General features: G+C 42.4%; 1 protein-coding gene across 2 annotated transcripts in view; it reads right to left on the bottom strand.

The window, feature by feature from the left end:
* The window catches only part of TBC1D9 (TBC1 domain family member 9), a 116,700-nt gene that overhangs the window by 57,872 nt on the left and 35,678 nt on the right, over positions 1 to 23,150 (bottom strand). For both annotated transcript variants that reach the window (XM_023252784.2, XM_023252785.2), the window contains exon 2: positions 8,633 to 8,743. In XM_023252784.2, coding sequence (XP_023108552.2) covers positions 8,633 to 8,743 — 111 coding nt within the window. The remainder of the gene's footprint in view (positions 1 to 8,632; positions 8,744 to 23,150) is intronic.

Genomic DNA, 23,150 nt, shown 5'->3' with positions numbered 1-23,150 from the left:
GATGTCAAAAAAGTACACCTGGTTTCAAAAGCACACATACTGACTTTGGGATCATAGGTAAATTAGCTCATTTCTCTGTGCTTCAAACACCTCATCTGTAATACACAGGTAACAACACCTGCCACATTGGTATGTGCTGGAATCAAAGAAGATAATACGGGCATGTGAAGTCCTTAGCACAGGTCAAGAAAATACAAAGCACTAAATTAACAGTCGCCTTTGCCACTCTAAGTAGCAGAACATAAAGATCTCATCTTGACTTGTGATGGAGAAGATATTTTGAAAGTCCGATGTCAGGGCACTAAGACATCAGCTGTTTAACCCTTGCCTGACTAGCATGCACTCAGCAGAAATCTCTCTGGCCATGGCATCATTCTGTTTAGATTGCAAAGTGTACACATTATTGAAGTAAGGCATGCATAGAACTCCTTGTGGAACTATTGTAAGCTTGTTTTTTTCACATTTATTCATTTTTGAGAGAGAGACAGACAGAGTGTGAGCGGGGGAAGGGCAGAGAGAGAGGGGGGGACACAGAATCTGAAGCAGGCTCCAGGCTCTGAGCTGTCCGCACAGAACTCATAGGCTGCGAGATCATGACCTGGGCCAAAGTCGGACGCTTAACTGACTGAGCCACCCAGGCGCCCCACTTCTTATTTTTTTTAACATATTTTTTAAATGTTTATTTATTTTTGAGAGAGAGGTACAGAGTGTGAGCAGGGGAGGGGCAGAGAGAGAAGGAGACATAGAACTGGAAGCAGGCTCCAGGCTCTGAGGTGTCAGCACAGGGCCCGACGTGGGGCTTGAACTCATGAAACACAAGATCATGACCTGAACCGAAGTCAGATATTTAACTGACGGAACTGCCCAGGAGCCCCTGTAAGCTTCTCCTATAACTCTGTTTATAATCTCTTACCGGTCATATCAATATGCTCATAGCTTCATAACACTTTGACAAAAGAGAAACCCAGGTAACTCATCCAGCCTTGACTGTAAGAATCAGTGGTTGATGTCCTTATTTTACTTTTTCACTTAAGTGCCAAGGTCCTCTCCCACTCTGATGGAAAGAATGTAAACGGCTATCTTTCTGGAAGGCAATCAAGCTAGAAATACTAAAAGCCTTACAGATATGTGTGTTTTTTTGGCTCAGCATAACTATTTCTATAAATTTATCCTCAAGTGATAATTAAAGGAATGTGAAAAGATTTTTTTCAGAGGATACTGATTAAGGCTGTTCAACATGCAATTAACATTGGGGGGGAAAGACCCACATTTCCAATAATACTGTGTCAGTTAGATAAATTATGTTACATGCACAATAAAATATTATCTACCTATTAAAACTCACATTAGAGAAATAGGTTTTATCAATGTGGAAAGTCTATATACATAGATGTATGTATGCACAAATATACCTATGTAAGTGTATGTATAGACACACACACACACACACACAAAGTCTGAAAGGTGATTTGGAGGGTGGTACTGTTTTCAAATTTTTATTCTTTTTTCTTATTCTATATTTTCTAATTTCCTGCAATGAACATGTATTGCTTGAAGAAAAAAAGGAAGTTCTTTTTTTTTTTTAAGCAGCTATGTTCCCAAGGATACGAGAGTAGTTCTTGAGGTACACAGACCAAGAAAAGACTATAAAATACCAACTTCCACACTACGTGTACCTCATGTGGATGGCAACTAAATTACCCCCACATTTTCTCTATCAATTGTAGAGAAATGGCAGAAACAGAATTAGCAATCTTTAATTAAACTCTGGGTCTTACCAGTTGCTGACTAAAAGAATGTTTAATCATAAAAGCCAGGATGGTGCTGCTAGGCTGGGAAGGGGGAGAGCTGAGAACTTGGTCTCAGCTCTGCACTAACCAGCTTCAGCTAGCATTGTGAACCTGGGCGATTCCCCTTGCCTCCATCCTATTAAAATAAAGATGTTAGGGGCGCCTGGGTGGTGCAGTCGGTTAAGTGTCCGACTTCGGCCAGGTCACGATCTCGCGGTCCGTGAGTTTGAGCCCCGCGTCGGGCTCTGGGCTGATGGCTCAGAGTCTGGAGCCTGTTTCCGATTCTGTGTCTCCCTCTCTCTCTGCCCCTCCCCCGTTCATGCTCTGTCTCTCTCTGCCCCAAAAATAAATAAACGTTGAAAAAAAAGATTTAAATAAATAAATAAATAAAGATGTTAGACAAGATGGCAGCTAAAATATCTTTCAGTTCTGAAAAAGCTTCTCTTACAGCAAAGACTTAGTTCTGAATGAACATCTAGGCCCAGAGGAAATTCTGGGATGGTAAAGAAAAGAGAAACTAAATCAATAGGCAGCCAAATCAAGGCAGCATGCAGGGCTGTGTCATCTGTGAAATGCCCATCAAACACACATCCTCCACCCTGCTTCCTTTATCAGTCCTGCTGGAAGGTCAGAAGTATCTAGAGGGAACTGTCAACAGCTCCTTCTTTCTTTCTGTTTGTTGCTCTTCTTGGTGGTCCCAGACTTCCTCTGTAGACAACGTCCTTGGAAATACCACCATTTTTATGTATCTGTATTTTCACTGAGGTTGTATAACGCTTCTTACTGTTAGAACCTTCTCTAGTTCTTCTAATGGGGAAAGCCAAATGGGTTGCCTTCTACTTAAATCCACTTAAGGCCAAGGAGGACAGAGAGAACTAGGCTCTCTCCTGCCTCTGGGGCACCAAGTCCAAAACACTAGCTGCTGGGGGAAGGCCTATAGCTGTTTAGCACCCTGTGAGAGTCTCAGGTGCAAAACAGTCAGTCAACTGACTGGTGGGGAGTGGGGGCGACTGTCAGAATATAACGAGCTCAACAAAGCTGGCTGGCCAAATCCCTAGGATACTGCTTTCTTTATGATCTTAGAGATCGCAAAAGGTATAATTCACTGCATAAACCACTGAGCAAAATGCACTTCAGCAAGCTACAATTGATGGTGTGATGGAATATCAACCAAAGAGAATGGTGGCTTCATTTGGGGCAGTAGTGAAAAGACACGGCCATTATTAGGAAGGTTTTTGGCTCTCCTTCCCAATTAAAGGTCTCAAGGAAATGTAAAGCATCAATTTCTTCAAACCAATCTGGATACAACTGTTAAAAGATTAGAAGAAGCATACGAAAATAGTGTTTTACCAAATAACTCCTGCTTTTTTTCCCCATTCTTCTTTATGGATCATATTATCGCCAAGGGCCAGGTGATTATTATATTGGGAGCAAGTGAGACTAGGCCCATAAGACTCCTTCTGCCTGGCTCTTTGTGGCTCAAGTGAAAGGCAAGTCAAACGAGTAGGATTTACCACTGCTCTTCTATAGAAAGTAGTCTACGTCAAGACACTGACAGTAGATGCTTCCTTCAATTCAATGGACATGTTGAAGGTTCACAAGGTGCATGGCACACAAGGTTTTGTAATGCTATGGGTTCTACAGGGCAGTGAGTTAGACTCACCCAGTTTTCTGCTGAAGCTTCTCCCTACAGCAAAGACTCAAGAAATTGAAGCAAATTAAAAAGCTCTTGACATACTGTCTCACCAGTACCAACTCTGTAGTTTACAAAAAATAACACTAAAATTACAAGCCAGAAGGTCAGCATATCAGAGAAATCTGAAAGCTGGCAGCTTCCGCTCTCAAAATCCTCTCCTGAAAGGGAGCCAGCAATTTGGGTTTTAAATGGAAATCGATAAGAAGGGCTAATGGGTGAATGGGACTTTCACGGTGGTTGTCACTTCCGTGGAGTCTTCCATAAGGAAATTCTGGAGCTCTCTCTATGGGTAATCAATACATACAAAAGCTAAAACTGTTCTGGGTTTATGATAATGAGATCATACAGTTGTGACAGGCATTACTTACTGGGAAAATGAAAGTACATCTCTTTGTGGTATAAATTATGCCATCAGCATTTACTGCCTAGTGTTCCTTAGCCTTGTTTTGGCAAATAATTCAGGAACAATTCAGCTTTGTAACTCTGGGCTCTTTCCCACATGAGCTTTCACAGAAGCATGTGCTTCGTAGAATGGCAAAGTCCCAGAAACAAACTGAAGAGTAGTAATGTCAGGTAACAGGCAAAACAAAACAAAACAAAACAAAACAAAACAAAACAAAACAAAAGGGTTAAGGCTGAGAGGGCAGGAAAAGAAGAGCCATGAGGCACAAACCAGCAGCTCATAGAAGTGTAAAAGCACACTGACCTGGGAAGGGCAGGCACCTAGAGCACTAGAAAGGCAGATAGGAGAGCTCTAAGGAGCTCCAGGCTCCAAAGGATCTCAAAAGCCTCTGGGCACAAGTGCTAGGCTGGAAGGTGAAAGAGAATGTGTGAAAGTGTCCTTTGCACACACATGTTAAGTCAAGTAGTTTAGTGGTTCTGTCTGATTTCTAATTCCCTTTCTTTTTATTTCTTCACTTGCTGGCTACAATGTCTATTTTAACAGGATTCTAGAATGTTTGCCGACTAAATGTGACACTTTCCTCACCAACCACCCCAGGGCATTCCCCACTCTACAGTAGCTATTGGGTTCTTCCCTTTTGTATTGAATAAATGGCACAGATGGCTGGAATGTTAACTTACAGGAGCCTGGGTTACACTGGTAAGTCTGTCTTCTTCAGGGTCCCAGCTTCCCTCTTCCTTTAGCCTTTATCTCCTTCCTCTCACTCCAATCCCCACCCTTCACCCCTAGGTGGTTTTCTCCATGCCCTGCACCCTGATGCCATTCCTTCATTCACCAGAATGCATAAATGACTGATTAATTCCATCATGTCTCATGGGGCTGTTTGCATCTTAACCAGAGTAACTTGAAAGGGATACAACACTACAATGTTAGAATTTCAGGTACCATTAAATCCTTGAGGGAGCATGGATAGAGCACTGGAGCCTTCCGGCAGCTGGGACTCACACCCAGATCATTTCCCCTACCTATGTAAAAGGCCAGCTGAGATTCCTGACTTTAGTTGGGCACCCTGCAATCAACTGGCAGCGTGTGGTACTGGTTCACACTGGGCTATAACTGAATATTTACTTATGTTCTCAAGAGCAGAGACCGGATCTAATTATTTCTGTATCTTTAGATCCGAGCACAGCACTTCCTACTGAGTAGAGATCAGTTCAAAGACTGAACAAAGTCAACCGAAAAAGCTCCCAATGGCCAAAGCTAGAATGATTTGAGCAACAAAATAAAGTGGTACTGGACTGCCCCAATAAATATATATGATTCCACACTGATAAAAATAATTGAATAAATTAAAATTCCCCACTCCTTAAGGGTGGGCTGTGCATAGTGACTTCTTCCCTGAGAGTATACAGCATGGAGAGGAGGAAAAAATAGTAACTTAACAGTGGAGAAACCCAAAAAAAACACTACTTCCGCTGGGTGACCAAAGAAAACATCATCAGTCATACATTGACAATATGTACCCTTGCTTGACATAATGTGATAAAAATAGCACTTTATCTCTGTGATGTTCCTCAGTAAAAATCCATCACCTCAGCTTAATCATGAGGAAAACATCAAATTCCAATAGAGGGACTTTCTATAATATACCTGACTAGTATCCTTTAAAAGTGGCAGGGTCATCAAAAACAAGGGAAGCCTGAGAAACTTCCACAGCCAAGAAGAACCTAAAGAGACATGACAACAAAATATAGTATCCTGGATAGGATCTTGGAACAGAAAAAGGACATTAAGTAAAAACTAAGGGAATCAAGGGGTGCCTGGGTGGCTCAGTCGGTTAAATGTCTGACTCGACTTCAGCTCAGGTCATGGTCTCATGGTTCATGAGTCTGAGCCTTGCAATCAGCTCTGTGCTGACAGCATGGAGCCTGTTTGGGTTTCTGTCTCCCGCTCTCTCTCTCTGCCCCTCCCTCACTTGCTATGTCTCTCTCAAAAAAATAAAAAATAAACTTAAAAAATTAAAAAAAAAAACTAAGGAAATCTAAATAAGCTATGGATTTTGTTTAGTAATAGTGTATCAATATGAGCTCATTAGCTAAAACAAATGTACCATAGTAAGATGTTAATAATAAAGGAAACAATGTGTGTGAAGGGCAGATAGGTGCTCTCTGAACTATCTACTCAATTTTTCTATAAATCTAAAACTGTTCTAAAAAATAAAGTCTAATTTGAATTGAACCAGAAAAGACCCCAAATAGCCAAAACAACCTTGAAAAAGAAAACCAAAGGAGGCATCACAATCCTGGACTTCAAGCTATACTACAAAGCTGCAATCATCAAGACAGTATGGTATTGGCATAAGAACAGACACTCAGATCAATGGAACAGAATAGAGAACCCAGAAATGGACCCACAAACGTGTGGCTAACTCATCTTTGACAAAGCAGGAAAGACTATCCAATGGAATAAAGACAGTCTCTTCAGCAAGTGGCGCTGGGAAAACTGGACAGCGACATGAAGAAAAATGAACCTGGACCACTTTCATACACCATACACAAAAATAAACTCAAAGTAGATGAAAGACCTAAACATAAGACAGGAAGCCATCAAAATCCTAGTGGAGAAAGCAGGCAAAAACCTCTTTGATCTTGGCCGCAGCAACTTCTTACTCAACACGTCTCTGGAGGCAAGGGAAACAAAAGCAAAAATGAACTACTGGGACCTCATCAAAATAAAAAGCTTCTGCACAGCAAAGGAAACAATCAGCAAAACTAAAAGGCAACCTACAGAATGGGAGAGGATATTTGCAAATGACATAGCAGATAAAGGGCTAGTATCCAAAATCTATAAAGAACTTATCAAACTCAACATCCAAAAAACAAATAACCCAGTGAAGAAATGGGCAAAAGACATGAACAGACACTTCTCCAAAGAAGACATCCAGATGGCCAACTGACACATGAAAAAATGCTCAACTTCACTCATCATCAGGGAAACACAAATCAAAACCACAATGAGATACCACCTTACACCTGTCAGAATGGCTCACATTGACAACTCAGGCAACAACAGATGTTGGCGAGGATGTGGAGAAAGAGGATCTCTCTTGCATTGTTGTTGGGAATGCAAGCTGGTGCAGCCACTCTGGAAGACAGTATGGAGGTTCCTCAAAAGATTAAAAATAGAACTACCCTACAACCCAGCAGTTGCACCACTAGGTATTTATACAAGGGATACAGGTGTGCTGTTTCGAAGGGACACATGCACCCCCATGTTTAGGGCAGCACTATCCACAATAGCCAAGGTATGGAAAGAGCCCAAATGTCCATTGATGGATGAATGGATAAAGAAGATGTGGTATGTGTATATATATATATACACACACACACAATGGAGTATTACTCAGCAATCAAAAAGAATGAAATCTTGCCATTTGCAACTATGTGGATAGAACTGGAGGGTATTATGCTAAGTGAAATTAGTCAGAGAAAGACAAGTATCATATGACTTCACTCATATGAAGACTTTAAGAGACAAAACAGATGAACATAAGGGAAGGGAAACAAAAATAATATAAAAACAGGGAGGGGGACAAAACAGAAGAGACTCGTAAACATGGAGAACAAACAGAGGGTTACTGGAGGGGGTGTGGGAGGGGGGATGGGCTAAATGGGTAAGGGGCACTAAGGAATCTACTCCTGAAATCATTGTTGCACTATATGCTAACTAATTTGGATGTAAATTAAAAAATAATAATAATAAAATAATAAAAATAAAATAAAATATAAAGTTTATTATTAATAATAATAAAAACCAAGTGGCAGTAAAAAACGAAAAGTGTTCGGGGCGCCTGGGTGGCGCAGTCGGTTAAGCGTCCGACTTCAGCCAGGTCACGATCTCGCGGTCCGTGAGTTCGAGCCCCGCGTCGGGCTCTGGGCTGATGGCTCAGAGCCTGGAGCCTGTTTCCGATTCTGTGTCTCCCTCTCTCTCTGCCCCTCCCCCGTTCATGCTCTGTCTCTCTCTGTCCAAAAAATAAATAAACGTTGAAAAAAAAAATTTTACAAAAAAAAAAAACAAAACGAAAAGTGTTCTTTTCCTATGGTTATTTGTTAAAGGCACAGGCAAATGAATAACAGGCAAATGAATAACTATAAAACCTTGGCCACTTTGGATGAAACATTCTTGTGAGAGATCCAACAATGGCAGAGCTGTTGACCACCATTTTAAACACAGGACATTATTCCAGACTATCATCAGGAAAAAGAATTGATCCCTTCCCAAGGAGGAAGCACTGTGCTAGGATATGTGTGTATCACTTAGTACACTCAAGTGTTTCATGTGTTTCTCTTCATTTCCCAGCTGCCCATGGAGTTAGGTTGGAGTTGTGTGACTGGTTCAAGCCAACAGAGTGTGAGTGGAGGTGGCGTGTGACACGTCTGGGCCAAAGAAGTTAAATGCAGGTGTGCCTCTACCTCCCTCTTTCCCCTTCTAAGTTGTCCTCCTATGGAGGCTTTGTGTCACTGCGGATGGAGGAGGCCACAGGATCCACACAAGACTTCACCAGAGTGAGAAAGAAACCGCTCCTGCATTAAGCCATTGAGATTTGGGGTTCATCTGCCAAAATGACTATGGTTATTACCCTAAAATACCAAGAGACTGCATTCCCAAATAAAGGCTCCTTCCTCTCTGGCCGAAAGTTACGAATCATAAGGTTTCTCGGTATTTCTGAATATCACTACTTACCACAGGCGATGGTCCAATAGACCAAAGAGTCAGGGGTCTGGTACAGGATTCGGTAAGGAGCCACCCGGGCACTGGAGTCCAGCACGACATCAAGGGTACCCACGAGAAGGCCTGAGGGTGGAGAAGGCAGAAAAATGCTTAAGGGTTTCCCCAGGGCTTCCCCAAATTCCCAGAGGCAGTGTCAACACACCCCTTCGGCTGGACCTCCCAATGGTCTTCCTCTACAACCCTTGTCGACAACCCCTCTCCTGTCGCACCCGGCCGTGACAAAATTTTCATCTTAAACATTCTGATGTTGGCTCTACGTGACTTGTTCCAACAACCACCAAGAGAAACAGCACAGGCTGGAAGGCAGTCTGCTGGTTTCAAAAGCAAGCGAAGGCTAGCAAAGCTGGTAGCTCAGTCTGCATAAGCTGGTGTTCATAAATGCCCATTTAAAATAAAAATGAGTAAGGTATTAAGCATTTACGTGTTGGTGTCTCTGCTCTACCTACATGAGACCCAATGTGCATTATTTTCTCCCTCTCTCCACCTAAGAAACCCAGCCTTAATTTGAGTAACTTGCCAAGGCCAGGAACTAGTCATGTCTATCTGAGTTACTGTGTCAGGCTGGCCTACATATTATTTTAATCTGCCCCACTTTTCTTCATATTGGAAAAGTATAGTTCAGCTCAGCAACCATCAAATCAGTACCTACTACGTTCAAAGCAAACTCTGTGGGCACAAAACATAGTAAGACAGAGAGTCCTTAAGGTATTTATAATCTAGGAGGAAAGAAGGCCAAACAGAGTCTTAACACTTGTTTAGGAGTGAACAAGGGCTGTGAAACAAGCATTTTCCCATCTCAGTTCCCATCGCAGTGGCAGAGTCCTTTGCCATTTGTCACATCAAACATTAAAATGATTGGAAAGGCAAAAAATGCCAGGAAGGCATCCTGGTAACATACAGTAGAATTCTGTGGGTCAGGAACCTCACTGATCTGTCCGGGCCCTGAGGGAAACTTGCCCACATCATCCAAGTCTGTCCAGGAAGCCTGAATAGCCAACACATGATTTTACCTTTTTATTTGTGAGAAATGCAAATACCCAATATGCTGCTGCTCACTTAAGAAGAGGCAGCGCCTTGGGGAACCTGTGTGGCTCAGTCAGTTAAGCCTCCAACTCTTTTTTAAGTTTATTTATTTTTGAGAGCAAGAGAGAGAGCATGTGAGAGCAGGGGAGGGGCAGAGAGAGAGGGGGACAGAGGATCTGAAGCAGGCTCTGTGCTGACAACAGAGAGCCTCATTAGAGGCTTGAACTCACGAACCATAAGATTATGACCTGAGCCGAAGTCATAAGCTCAACTGACTGAGCCACCAGGTGCCCCAAGCACCAGACTCTTGGATTGCAGCGCGTGCGTGCATGTGCGTGCGTGTGTGTGCGTGTGCGTGTGTGTGCGTGCATTCTCTCTCACTAGAAGTGCAAGTCTATCTTAAAACCACCATTCCTCCAAGTCTCCCCTCCAGGAAAGTGTGCCTCTTTTATCTATCCTAAGCTGGGATTAGGCACTAAACGTTTTCTCCACTATTCTAAAATAACATGGACACACACACAAACTCCACAAAGTCAAATAAACTAGATCCCTTACTTGGCAAGATGACTCCAAAATATCCCTATAAAGTAAATGCCCAGAATTATTCCAAGGTCAGATGGAAATCAGCACACAGCAGGACCTGGACTCAGAAGAATCAACTAGAAACTCTGACTAGTTTTCATCTTAAGGCAAGGCATTTTATTTTCAATGGCTTGATTTTCTCAATGATACAATGGAGACAATATCACAACTACAAGATTGCTCTGGTAATAAGACAAAATATAATAGGATTTAGGGGAAAGAGGCAGAATAGAATAAGGGCTTAAGAAACCTGGTCTAGAACTTGCCAAGACATTCCTTTGTTTAATTCGACTTATCCTTAGATGGCATGTTTACTGAACATGGTTTGGAGTAGCACTGATGGTGGTCAAGGCTTAGAGGGGGAGGCTAAAGGTCCAGGCTCCCTTGCTCTGCTACTGTTGAAAATGAGTAGCCTCCCAGAAGCATGAACCTGACCCATGGCAGGCTTTGCATAAACTTCTGCGGAATCTGAACCAGAAGTTCTTCTGAAACCGTCACCACCAGTATGTCTTGATGTGTCGTCTTCTATTAATGTCTTGAGGTTCGGTTCCTACCATATCGAATACTTTGATGTGCACCATACCACTGAAATTCACTTCCTTCTGCTCTGGCAGCCTGGGGTCATGGACAGGGCCACTGTGCAGTCACCCAGTGTTCAGAAGAGCTTAGCTCTGACCCTGACTCTGTTATAGCCAGTTCTGTGGTGTGAACATGCCATAACTTCTCGTTGTTTTGACTGCCTCGGTTGTAAAGTGATCACACTAGCACTTGCCTTCCTGCCCCAGGGTTATTAGTCAAGAGGCCTATGGGAGATTAACCGTAGGCAAGTCCTATAGTTGTCCTTGGTCTTTGTCCAAGGACAGGAACCTGTTTAGGCTCACTCCAAACCACAGTGACCATAGCCACCTAAACACACCAGGAAAAACAATCCTTCACTAGAGTGGAAATTAATTCATTTGTTTGATCTGGACTGTATAACATACATTAAAAATAAAATCCCGACAGCCTGTAGTTTTCCACGGGGTTAATTTCCACATAATGCCACACATGTGTTGCATTTTTGTTTTCTTTAATATAACATGGATTTACTGTGAAGAGCTCTAATTACTTTTCAATTATCTGCAGATGGAAGGGTATATTAATAGGAAAAGCAGAAAAGAACGCCAGCTAAACTGGATTCCCTTCCATGTGAACTAGAAATACAAATACATCGCTCATAACTGAGTGTTTGTAATACTTTACTTTTCTTGAATCTAAAAGAAATGAAACTCCCCCAATACTGGAAATGTCACCTACGTTGGTTCTAAAGAACACACACTTCAGTCTGGGGTTAGGGAATTCAGTCAAGGATTAGCCTTGGTTTAATGAGCCCCTAAAAGAGTGTCATCACAGATAAAGATTCTTCCAAGGGCAAGCATACCTCACTGAGCAGAGCAGCCAACACAGACAGTCCTGGTTCTGGAATTCTTCAGTCTTGGCCCTGCCATCACCCAACTCTCACACTCAGCCTCCCTGAGCCTGTTTCCCCATCCTTAATGTCTCACTAGACTTTTATATTCTGTAACACACAGGAAGGAAGGTCTCTGTAAAGGTTCAACCTGATCCACTCATCTTCACCACCACAAATATCCCCGATTAAAATTCATCTGCAATATCCATTACTCTAATTAAAACCTCTACTGTCACTCAGAGATAAAGAAAACTGAGTTGTTTAAAGAAGATTCTCCAGGGTGAGGGCTTCTGATCAGATGCCAGCTCACCAACACTGAGTGTGCACTCACCACTGGCACCAACCAGTTGTGACAAACTCCCACCAGGGGCACTTGGGGGGCTCAGTTGGTCGAGCATCCAACTTCGGCTCAGGTCATGATCTCGCAGCCTGTGAGTTCAAGCCCCACGTCGGGCTCTGTGCTGACAGCTCAGAGCCTGGAGCCTGCTTCCGATTCTGTGTCTCCCTCTCTCTCTGCCCCTCCTCTGCTCATGCTCTATCTCTCTCAAAAATGAGTAAATGTTAAAAACAATTAAAAAAAAAACAACTGGCACCACCAGCTTCCACTAAGACTTAGATGAAAACTAATACCTACCATATGGTTCATGCTGAAATATTTTATTTTTTAAAGTTTTATTTATTTAAGTAATCTCTACACCCCCTGTGGGGCTCGAACTCATGACCCCAAGATCAAGAGTCATATGCTCTTCTGACTGAGCTAGCCAGGGGCCCCATGCTGAAATATTTTAAAAGTTAACTGCAGACAGTATAATATGGTAATACTCACATTAGGCACATATACAATCAGAAAACTGCCGTGAAAATTCTGTGAAAATTTAAGGTACCGGATATCCAGACAGAAAGCAATACTGTGAATTGAGGCATGCAGTTGGCCAGTTGAATCAATAAATACACTCTTCCACATTAAGAGTTGAATCAATAAATACACTCTTCCACTCTGTCACTTTGTAACACTGACTAGAATTTGCCGTCTATTTGGAATGTTGTGCTTGTCTGTCAATCCTTACCTCCCACGACCTCAAATGACAAACTCCCAATTATTTAACGCCACCTCTTTCTACCCCTCATCCCCCTCCAAGTTCTGTTTCTGTAGTACCTATTGAATTTATTTAAAATTACTTGCACATTTTGCCTTGTTCTACTTTTCCTCCTCTTTCCAGACGGAGCCCCTTACGGCGGAATCTAACAGACTCCTTCTGACTCCTAGGTCCTGAACTTTGCTTGAAGCACAGTAAGCCCTGAATACACATTTGATGAATGGATGAGTTAGGTATTTTGTAAAAACCTGAACAGTAATTTATTGCTGTGCTGCCTAAACCCTACTGATATGGAGTCAAGACTCTGGGAGAGGGAAAACATTCCTCCTATACCCACTATCCATGCAGAATACTAGGAGATGGGAAATCTTATGTAGAGAATCCAACCCCCCCCCACACACACACTCAAAATCCCCCCAAACCAACCCAGCAATCAGGATTTTCTTAGAAGTCGTATTATTCATACCTCCGAAATGGCTGTCAAAATACTGAACCTTTTATCATTTCCCACACAAAGCATTGTTTTAGCAGCTGTTCTAGTCAACTATTTCTGGTGTTAAACAATCATTGATCGCCTGAGATAACGAAATCAAATTATGGCCCTCAAAATAACTCTTCCCCACATCTATCTATTTATATTAGTTCAGGGGCATCTCATAACATAAAAATTCTGGTTTCAAGGGGATTCAGAAAATACAACAAAATTGGTATATTTAGGTTTCCCATCTGGCTGTGGGCACTGGAGGGTGTGTGACACACACAGTCATCGCTTGCCCTGGTTCTGTGCCCGGAGAGTGCCGCACATGTAGGAATGTGGCCATGACAACAATCAATCATCTACTGATGATCTTGGAATAACAATGTTAAAATGGACAGGATCTTAAAGCTTATTCAGTCTCCCTCTACCCCCTTAGCCATACAGACAGTCAGAAGTCTACAAAGATCATGGCAGCAGAAAACTCAGGGGCATGGGCTCCTGGTGCAGAAACAATAATAGTACCTTCTCAGAGAGTGTCCCATATGCCCTAAGCACTATTTGTTAATGAAATATTTCAAAACTACAGAAGAGTACAGGAAATTACAAATGCATGCACCACTGCTCTGACTTTAACATTTGTCCTTATCTTTTTTTTTTTTAATGTTTATTTATTTTTGAGAGAGAAAGAGACACAGAGCATGAACAGGGGAGGGGCAGAGAGAGAGGGAGACACAATCTGAAGCAAGCTCCAGGCTCTGAGCTGTCAGCACAGAGCCCGATGCAGGGCTCAAACCCACGAACCATGAGATCATGACCTGAGCTGAAGTCGGACGCTTAACCGACTGAGCCACCCAGGCACCCTTCTTCTCTCATTTTTTTAAACAGAGAAAACGTAACACAGACAGCAAAGGTCTCTTTTGTGCCTCCTTGATCCTACTTCCCTCTCTCCTTCACCACTGTCAGGTTGTTTTGTATTCTTCCCATCCAGGTCCTTACACTTTTATTGTCCCAAGTGTATGTACATGAATGTACATTTAACACTGATATGCGTTTTACTTTTTATATTAATGATAAAGAGTAGATACTGTTTGGCAACCTATTGTTTTCACTCAATAATATGATTATAAAATTTACCCAGGTTATACTTGTAAATCCAATTCATCCATTTTAAATGTTGTGTAATATTCACTGTATAAATAAACTGTAAGTTACTCTTTCTCCTAATAAAGGACATCTGGGTTTATTTCCAATTTTTTCCCCTATAACAGACATTGCAACAATTTTTTTTTGTATATGATGCTTTAAGCATGTGAAAACATTTTAGAATGGAATTCTTGGGTCATAGGGTAAGTGTACCTTTAAACCTTACTAAATATTGCAAAATTGCTGTCCAAACTGATTGCCAATTTACTCTGACAAGGAAAGCAAGAGAATGTGTTTCTCCATAATGGCCCCAACACTTGGTATTATCCGTTGTTTTTTTTTTTTTTAATTTTCATCAGTCTCAAGGCTGAGAAATAGTACCCATTTGTTGTTTAAAACATTTTTTTAAATGTTTATTTATTGAGGTGAGGGGCGGAGCGAGGGCTCTTGAGCGGGAGAGCAGCATCGAGATAGAATCCCAAGCAGGCTCAGTGCTGTCAGCATGGAGCCCGATGCAGGGCTCAATCTCACAAACCAGAAGATCATGACCTGAACCACAATCAAGAGTTGGAGGATTAACTGACTGAGCCACTCAGGAGCCCCCATTTGTTGTTGAAGTTTGCATTTTTCTGATTACCAATCAGTTTGAGTATCTTTGCCTCTTTATTGACCATTCTGGTGTCCTGTTCTGTAAGCTATTTGCTTTTCCCACTGAGCTGAACTTTGCTGGAGACCCAGTTCAGAAATTCACAGTTTACCATTTTGAGGCTTCCACTAATATATACGCTGATCAATTCATTTCACCAAATATACACTGATCTCCCTAAAGCCTGAGAGGCAGTACACTTGGACTTACTTCTTCATATATATATTCTATATAAATGGAGAAAGTGAGATCACATTTGCAAACCTCTTTGCATCACTCCCATGGAAAGTTTCCGTAGGTCCCAGGTTCCCACCTCTTCCTATCAGCTGCTCCCAAGGCATTATTGGTATATCCCCTGTAAGTCTCAGTACTTATAGAGGGTACATGATATTAGGCAGAAAGTAATTAGACAGTAACACCCAGAAGCAGCTGCTGACAGTTATAAACTCCAGCCACACCATAGTTTTTTACATGTCTCCTAATGAATCTTGCTTGCAGTTTCCTCCCACTGTGAGCTCCTTGAGGGCAGGCACAGCCTTGTTGATCTTGAATTCCCGAAGCCTACAGTAAGTCCTGATATAATAAGTTCTGGCCAATTGGCCTTAAATAATTAAAACTGCCCAAGAATGATTCACCGAAAGGAGACCAACACTTGAGAAAAGGTTGGAAAATCTCACCTCAGAGAGTGTGAGGCAATACCGATCAAGCTCCCAGTTAAGCTTTGTATCATGGGAGATCAACTTCTCTAATTTCTGAAGTAATTGGTCACTTTTTAATGAATATTGAGATTTATCTGCCACTAAGATGGACCAAAAGCAGAGATATTTAGGGAAAGCACAAGTCTTCCTACTCTCTTCCTTTGCAAAGGAAACTGATCCAGAGACTGGCAGTTGTCGCCAAAAAACCAAGGAATTACTCCGAAGTTTAACCAGCGTAAACTCTTGCACCCACCCACAGACTGGTAAACAATTTGTTTGCACCCCACCCTGGCCAGGGGACCAGGTAAGAGATTAGGAACACTGGTGTGCGCACAGCCGTGCAGGGGGGATGCTGGCATTGGCAGGTGAGGGGGTCAGCTCCGTGGTTATAAATACACCCGAGTTCATAGTGTGACCATGAACAACGAGAAGGTACACACGGGCTCCTGCAGACCAGCTACAGTATCTCTGAGAGACATGCGAGCCATGTCTGTGTTCTGTAAGGAGCTGAGGGACGCAGGTTTGTTGGGAGAGATGGCTGGGGCTGGATATGGAGGCAAGGAGTTTTCTCAGTTTTATAACCTCAACGAGTATAAAAGGTGTTCTCAAGTATGGATCCTACTGGCTAAAAGGGAGAGACCATTCTCCATGCTGGGATTCTACCTTTGGTGCAGAACAGTCTGGGCATGTTTTTATTTTCTAGTAGTGCGTATTTTCTAACCCTTCTAGCATGGTTAGGTAAAAATGGTTTCTCAACCCAGTTCAAATCACTGTTGTCGGTTTGAAAAGGCCACCCACAACTCTCTCAACTTCAACAGCCGTCTCTCATGACACCATCCCAGCCACACATGCATCACGGCTGCCTTACAACAATGCCTCTCTCTTGAGGGGAGAGAGAGCCCATCTTACACACACACCCACACTCACACACACACTCACATGGGGGCTTGTCACCATTTGTGGAAAGACGGAAGTAATGAGAAGTCTGGTGGTCCAGGAAATATACTGCCGGCTCTGTCAATTAGGAGAGTACTTCTCAAACTATTTGTGGTCAAGAATCGGTCTGTTTTTAGTCTCCAATCTGTTACGGACTGATATTTTTGTAAGATACGGTGCGTGTGAAATACTAAAACATAGCTACAGAATATGAAAGAAGACACAAACAAGCCTCCGATTTTTTAATAATTTAATTCAACAACTTGCTCTGGGTGTCTAAATGCTTAATTTCAATTTCTGTTCTGTAGCTCAAGGCAGTGGTAACAAACAGGTTGCAAACCAGTACCTAAAATGGCGCTACATTCAGGAAGATGAGGCTTGAGGGCAGTAATTTTCTCAGGACTATGTTTATTAGAATCATGCGTATACTTTTAAAGAGCACATTCGATTCTACGGTATACATTTTCATTTGGGAAATTAAAATAATTGTTTACCCACCGCAAACTAAAATGAAACTCAACAAAAATCCTTTCTCGACTGAAGGCAAGAATACATGAATGGGGGGAGGCATGAGGTTTTCATCGTGTATTCATCCCAAGGGCACCGGTTTGAAGTATGGAAAATCTGCACTCCTGCATTAGAGGAATCGTAGGAGACCCTGACACAACTCTTACCAAGGAGGAGGAGGCTTAGGGGGCAGAAAGACAAAGCTCAGAGAGGCAGAGCACTCCCTCTGTAGTACAGCAAAGGAATTTGGGATTGCAAGGTCTTTGACATTCATGTCCATGTAAGTACAGTAGTCCCCCTTATCCTGTGGTTTCATTCGCCTTGGTTTCAGTTACCCCCAGTCAACTGCCTTCGGAAGCAGATGACCTCCTTCTGACCATAGGTCATCAGTAGCCTAATGCTACGTCCCAATGCCTGTGTCTTCCACATCATTTCACCTGGTCACACAGGCATCGCATCATCACACATCATCCCAGGGAGAAGGTGAGTGCAGCACCATAACGTATATTAAGTGAGAGAAACCACATTCACACCCCTTCTATTACAGGATATGGTTATAATTGTTCTATTTTACTGGTAGTAATTGTTGCTGATTTCTTACTGTGCCTAATTTATAAATTAAACTTTATCACAGGTATGTATGTGTAGGAAAAAACAGTATACATGGGGTTCAGTACCATCCGCAGCATGAGGCATCCACTGAGGGTTTTAGAACGTGTATGCCCCAGACAAGGGGAAAACTACTGCACACAGAAAGTTAGGGCTCCAAAGGAGAGAAAGAAGCCATGACTTTCACATTTTCCGTCACGGAAGATAAAGCACAAGCTGCCTTACGCCTGAAGTAACTGCAGAAAACTGAAGTCTGAAGAGCATTTCCTCAGCAGAGACTTGGTCATATAGCCAGGTAGTACGTGCCCTTCAAATCTACCAAGCGCCCTTGAAGGCCACGTCTTCCAGGACCTGCTCCATTTCACCCTGTAGGCCCGTCTCTTAAAGTCACATGCACCTCCTCCTACAAAAAGGGCAGTTGGGATTGATTTTCCCTTCCCTTTGGGGCCATGTCTGAGAAGGAATCATTAAACTATTTTAATACATTACCTAGCACACTAGTTAGGACCAGCTACATAATTTGCAGGGCTCTCTGGCGGAAGGGGGCGGGGGCGGGAATGCCAAGTCCACTTGCTCAAAAGGTCTTAAGGGGTGCCTGGGTGGCTCAGTCAGTTGAGCATCTAACCCTCAATTTTGGCTCAGGTCATGATCGCTGGGTCGTGGGAGAGAGCCCCAAAGCAGGCTCAATGCTGACTGTGCAGAGCCTGCTGGGGATTCTCTCTCCCTCTCTCTCTCTGCCCCTCCCCATCTCTGTCTCCCTCTCAAAATAAATACATTAACCTAAAAAAATCTTAAGAATTTCAAGACAACTAGTAGAAAATTAATCCAAGCCTGGAGCCCTTTTAGATGCAGGTTCCTGTGCTGTTAACGCACAGGCCATACACCCAGGAGGCTGGCCCTGACCCCCGCAATGTGTGGTGATCTCATCCCTACGGACAAGCCTGTTATTCTCAGACTTTTATCAGGGACTCAGGTTTGCTCTGATACAGACATATGAGGACAATGAACTGAATGTATTCAGAAAATACTCTAGGCACCTGTGTGCTCGGATTCCTCAAACGAGCCCTCAACCCAGGAAGAGGAAGGTAGATGCATTTTTGTTACATTTACAGCTGCTTCCATATATGCCAGAGGAAGTTGTCTTCGTTCTAATCTGGTCTGTAGAGGCAGGTATGAAAACCTGAACCTGATGGCTCAGGGCTGGCCAATGTCAGCCTGCCGAGTGAAGACAGAGGGGCCTTTTTGGTGCTGGTGGGAGCAGTTCATCACTGTGAAGCCCACAGTCCCTAAGAGATAAGCCACATCAATGACCTTGGGGAAACCTGGGGGTGATGCCCCTCAGACATCTTCTACTGGATGGGCCACATACTGCCCCAAGACCACTGCCAACCCTTCTTCTAGTTCATGAGACCCCCTTCTCCACAATGAAGGAAATCATGAAATAGGGGCAATTAGGAATTTTAAATTACATTTAGGTAATGACCTAGTATGTCTAAAGAAATCATAGTACATCTACGCAGTGATAGACATTTTTTTTTATTATTATTTGAGAGAGAGAGAGAGAGACTGCGTGAGCGAGGGAGAGAGGCAGAGGGAGAGAAAGAGAATCTTAAGCAGATTCCATGCTCAGGATGGAGCCCGACTGAGGGCTCAATCCCATGACACTGGGATCATGACCTGAGCTTAAATCAAGAATTGGACGTTCAACTGACTGAGCCACCCAGGTGCCCCATAGACATTTAAAATCATGCCCTCAAGTGATTATTTAATGACCTGGTGAAACCTATTGAGTATGTTATGTGAAGAGCACAAAACTATAATTTTTGTCCCATATGATTCCCAGCAAAATATAACATTACCATATTATAAAACATAACATGCACTATTTTTAAAGACTAAAATTAACATACTGGTGAGTAAAATAATTTTCCTTGTTTCTGTATTCTTCTGTGTTTCCAAAAGTTTCTCAAATGTACACTCAATACTTTTATGATGTAAAAAATGTTTTATCTCAATTACTTCCAACCTTCTACTCTGGGCATTTTTACTCAGAGGTAATAGCGTTAAGTAAATACGTGGTTACTGTGTTTATAACAAAGCTGCTACTTCATTTCATAAAGCCACAGGTTAGTAATTTTGTTGCCAGAACGCAATAGGACAGGTAGGGGCAATATCTAAATGAGTGGCATCCTCAAAAACACACTTTGATCGAGAGGGGCCTGGCCTGTATCTTTTAGAAAATTTTTTAAAGTTCCTTTTTCCCCTCTAGTATATGAAGTGCATCAATACTGTAAATTGACACATATTCAACCACACAGCACCATTTTGCTTAACTCAATTGTAGGGACTGCGTGTTTAACAACTAGCTTATGTCAGGAGTTTATATTCCCCAAATAAAAACTACAGACATTAAATGAATGAAATTAGTTTCGCTACTTTCATTACAGAGTCTTCCTTATGACTATAAATACCCACAGTTGGGTTGTATGTAAGCTTTTGGTTATATATAAGCAAGGCAAAGAAAGAGGCTATCTCTACATCGGAAATGTCTGGAATAGGATGTACATTAAACTGTTAATAATGGTTACTTCTGGGAAATGACACTGATATGCCGAGACACCCCACAGGGAAGCAATCAGACTCTTTTGACTCTTAACTGTGTCTTTAGAAGTAATTTTTATGCTCTTGGAACTCTATAAACCTGTACTCTTGTTCATGGATTCTAATAAGGAAATGATACAAGAACTAATAAAGTTACAACAAAATATCACAACGAATATCCTGCTCTAAGATATTATACAAGATGAAACTATGTAACCAATCCGCTCCTGCTACTTTCTGCAATGGACTCTTGGCTACCCTAAGAATTAGTCACTCTTGGCATGCCAGGCATGGGGGTGGAGAACAAGACTGCCACAAGACAAGGCTGTCTTTCACCAGGGACTCTGGTTGATGCTAACACACAGGACTCAAAGGTAGCCTAGAGTGAAAAATGAGGCAGGCAATCACAACCTCTTCAAGGGAGCGTGAGCTGAGAAACGCCAAGAGAAAAGCCAAGTAGCTACAGAAGTGGAAGATGAAAGGATTTCATGAAAAGAGTATGTAGCACACAAGCCAGATGACAGGAAAGCGGAAAGACCGAGGTAAAGAAAAGATGTAAAGCGGAGGTCAAGAGAGCCAGCCGTGGGCAAGAAGAGAGAAGAGGAGAAGGCAGAGGAGCAGCACGGGATCCCTGGCAGCGGGGAGGGGAGGAGCCGAGCCACTTCCCCCACTGCCCTTGGCTTCCTGTCGGCTCTCCAAGCCTGGTTCCGGTTCCTGTGTGTCCTGGCTACGAACACCGGGTACTAGAGGTAACCTGAGTTCCTTGCAACCCAAATAGCCCAACGAAAACCCTAGCTAACCTTGCTCATCTAAGATGAACTGAGTAAACATTCCCTTCTCCTACAGCAAGACAAGTGCTATGTAACAAAGTATTAAGGCAGCAATGGCCAAGTAATAACATGCTTTCTAGCCCTGCATCCCCAAATTCCAAAACAGATAAAAATAGCAGCTATGCAACTGTAATTAAAACAATCATGCTGCCTACAGCCGGGAGACCCAGGAGCAGCCCAGCTTCGTGAGTGGGAATTTGGTCTGACTGTATCACCTTGAAGGCACGCACCTCCACTTGCCTTCCCTCCTCAGAAGAATTACAGTCCTAGCTCAGCCTTAACGCACCTGAATAAGTCTAAGGGATATTTCACAGAGCAAAGCTAATCTGTGACACATCCAGTGAGAGCGACTTTCACCTAAGGCCCAGATAAAGCTTTAAAGAGAAAACTGAGCTGGAAGGACCTGAAAATAACAGAGACTATCGTGGCACCAACAACTGGAGAAAGTAAACAAGGCAGAAATGACCAAATATGGCGTGGCTTTGCAAAGCCAGGTGTAGAGCAGCAAGTAAGACCCTTATTTTGTCAAGTTGCCCGTTATAACACCATGTCCTTTCCTTTTATTTTTATTTTTGATTTTTGAGAGAGTATCAAGTGGGGGGAGGAGCAGACAGAGAGGGGGACAGACCCAAAGTGGGCCCTGCACTGACAGCAGCAAGCCGATGTGGGGCTCGAACCCACAAACTGCAAGGTCATGACTGAGCCAGTCAGATGCTCAACCGACTGCGCCACCCAGGCGTCCCTGTGTTTTTCAGTATATATGAAAGACCTGCATATACAGATGAGTCCCTTATGGAATACATTAGATCCAAGTGAGATTTCCTAAGAAATAATAGCTCAAGTATGGCCTAGAAATAGCCTATAAGTTTTTTGGGAAAATACTGATAATGGATGGAAAAAGGGATCACTGGCAATAGCAAAGGCAGTATACTGAGGTAGGGGGAGCATTCCTTTACAAAGTGGTTTCAAAGTCACTTCCAAGAAACGGTTCTTTTTTCATGTTATTAACAATGTCATCACACAAGAGACACAGAGCAGCAGGACTACCAACAGCATGACACCAGCAGTGCCACTGCCTCATCTATCCTCAATTAGAGAGTGACGAACAAAGATGAAAGGTGGGGAAATTATTTTTTGTATTATTTTTTTACTTAATTTTATTTATTTATATTTATCTATTACTCTTTACATTATTGTTTTACTAATAAATGGGGAAATTAAAATAATAAAGGTCTTGTTATGTTTCTGTCACCCTGAATTATATCTTTTACACGTACCTCCATCTGTAAGCAGGAATGACATACACACACATACATATATTGCACACACACATACTATATTATGCTCGCTGAAATAAGACTCATTTAAACTGAGTTTAGAGTAGTCGGGTTCTGAAATGACCTCTGAAAGTTTGGTTTCTATCTTTGGATTTAATGAAACACAATGATGCAATGTAGAATAAGACTACATCAAAATAAATATTTTAAAACTTAAAAATTTTTTAATGCTTATTTATTTTTTGAGAGACAGAGCATGAGTGGGGGAGGAACAGACAGAGAGGGAGACATAGAATCAGAAGCAGGCTCCAGGCTCTGAGCTGTCAGCACAGAGCCCGACGCGGGGCTCAAACCCACAGACCGTGAGATCATGACGTGAGCCGAAGTCAGAAGCTTAACTGACTGAGCCAGCCAGGCACTCCAATATTTTAAAACTTTTAAAAAAGATAATCACATGCAAGAATTCCTTTTATGCCAATGTTTCTCAGGCAGTATACTCTTTGAATAAACACAGAAATTTTACTCTCTCTTTAAGGTGGTTATGCTAAACATCATGATTCTGTACAGAATCACCTTATGTTCCCTGATCCAGA

Source organism: Felis catus, chromosome B1 (assembly GCF_018350175.1).
Source record: "Felis catus isolate Fca126 chromosome B1, F.catus_Fca126_mat1.0, whole genome shotgun sequence".
Classification (NCBI taxonomy): domain Eukaryota; kingdom Metazoa; phylum Chordata; class Mammalia; order Carnivora; family Felidae; genus Felis; species Felis catus.
The sequence above is the reverse complement of the archived record's forward strand: the minus strand, read 5'-3'. Positions and strand labels throughout refer to the sequence as shown.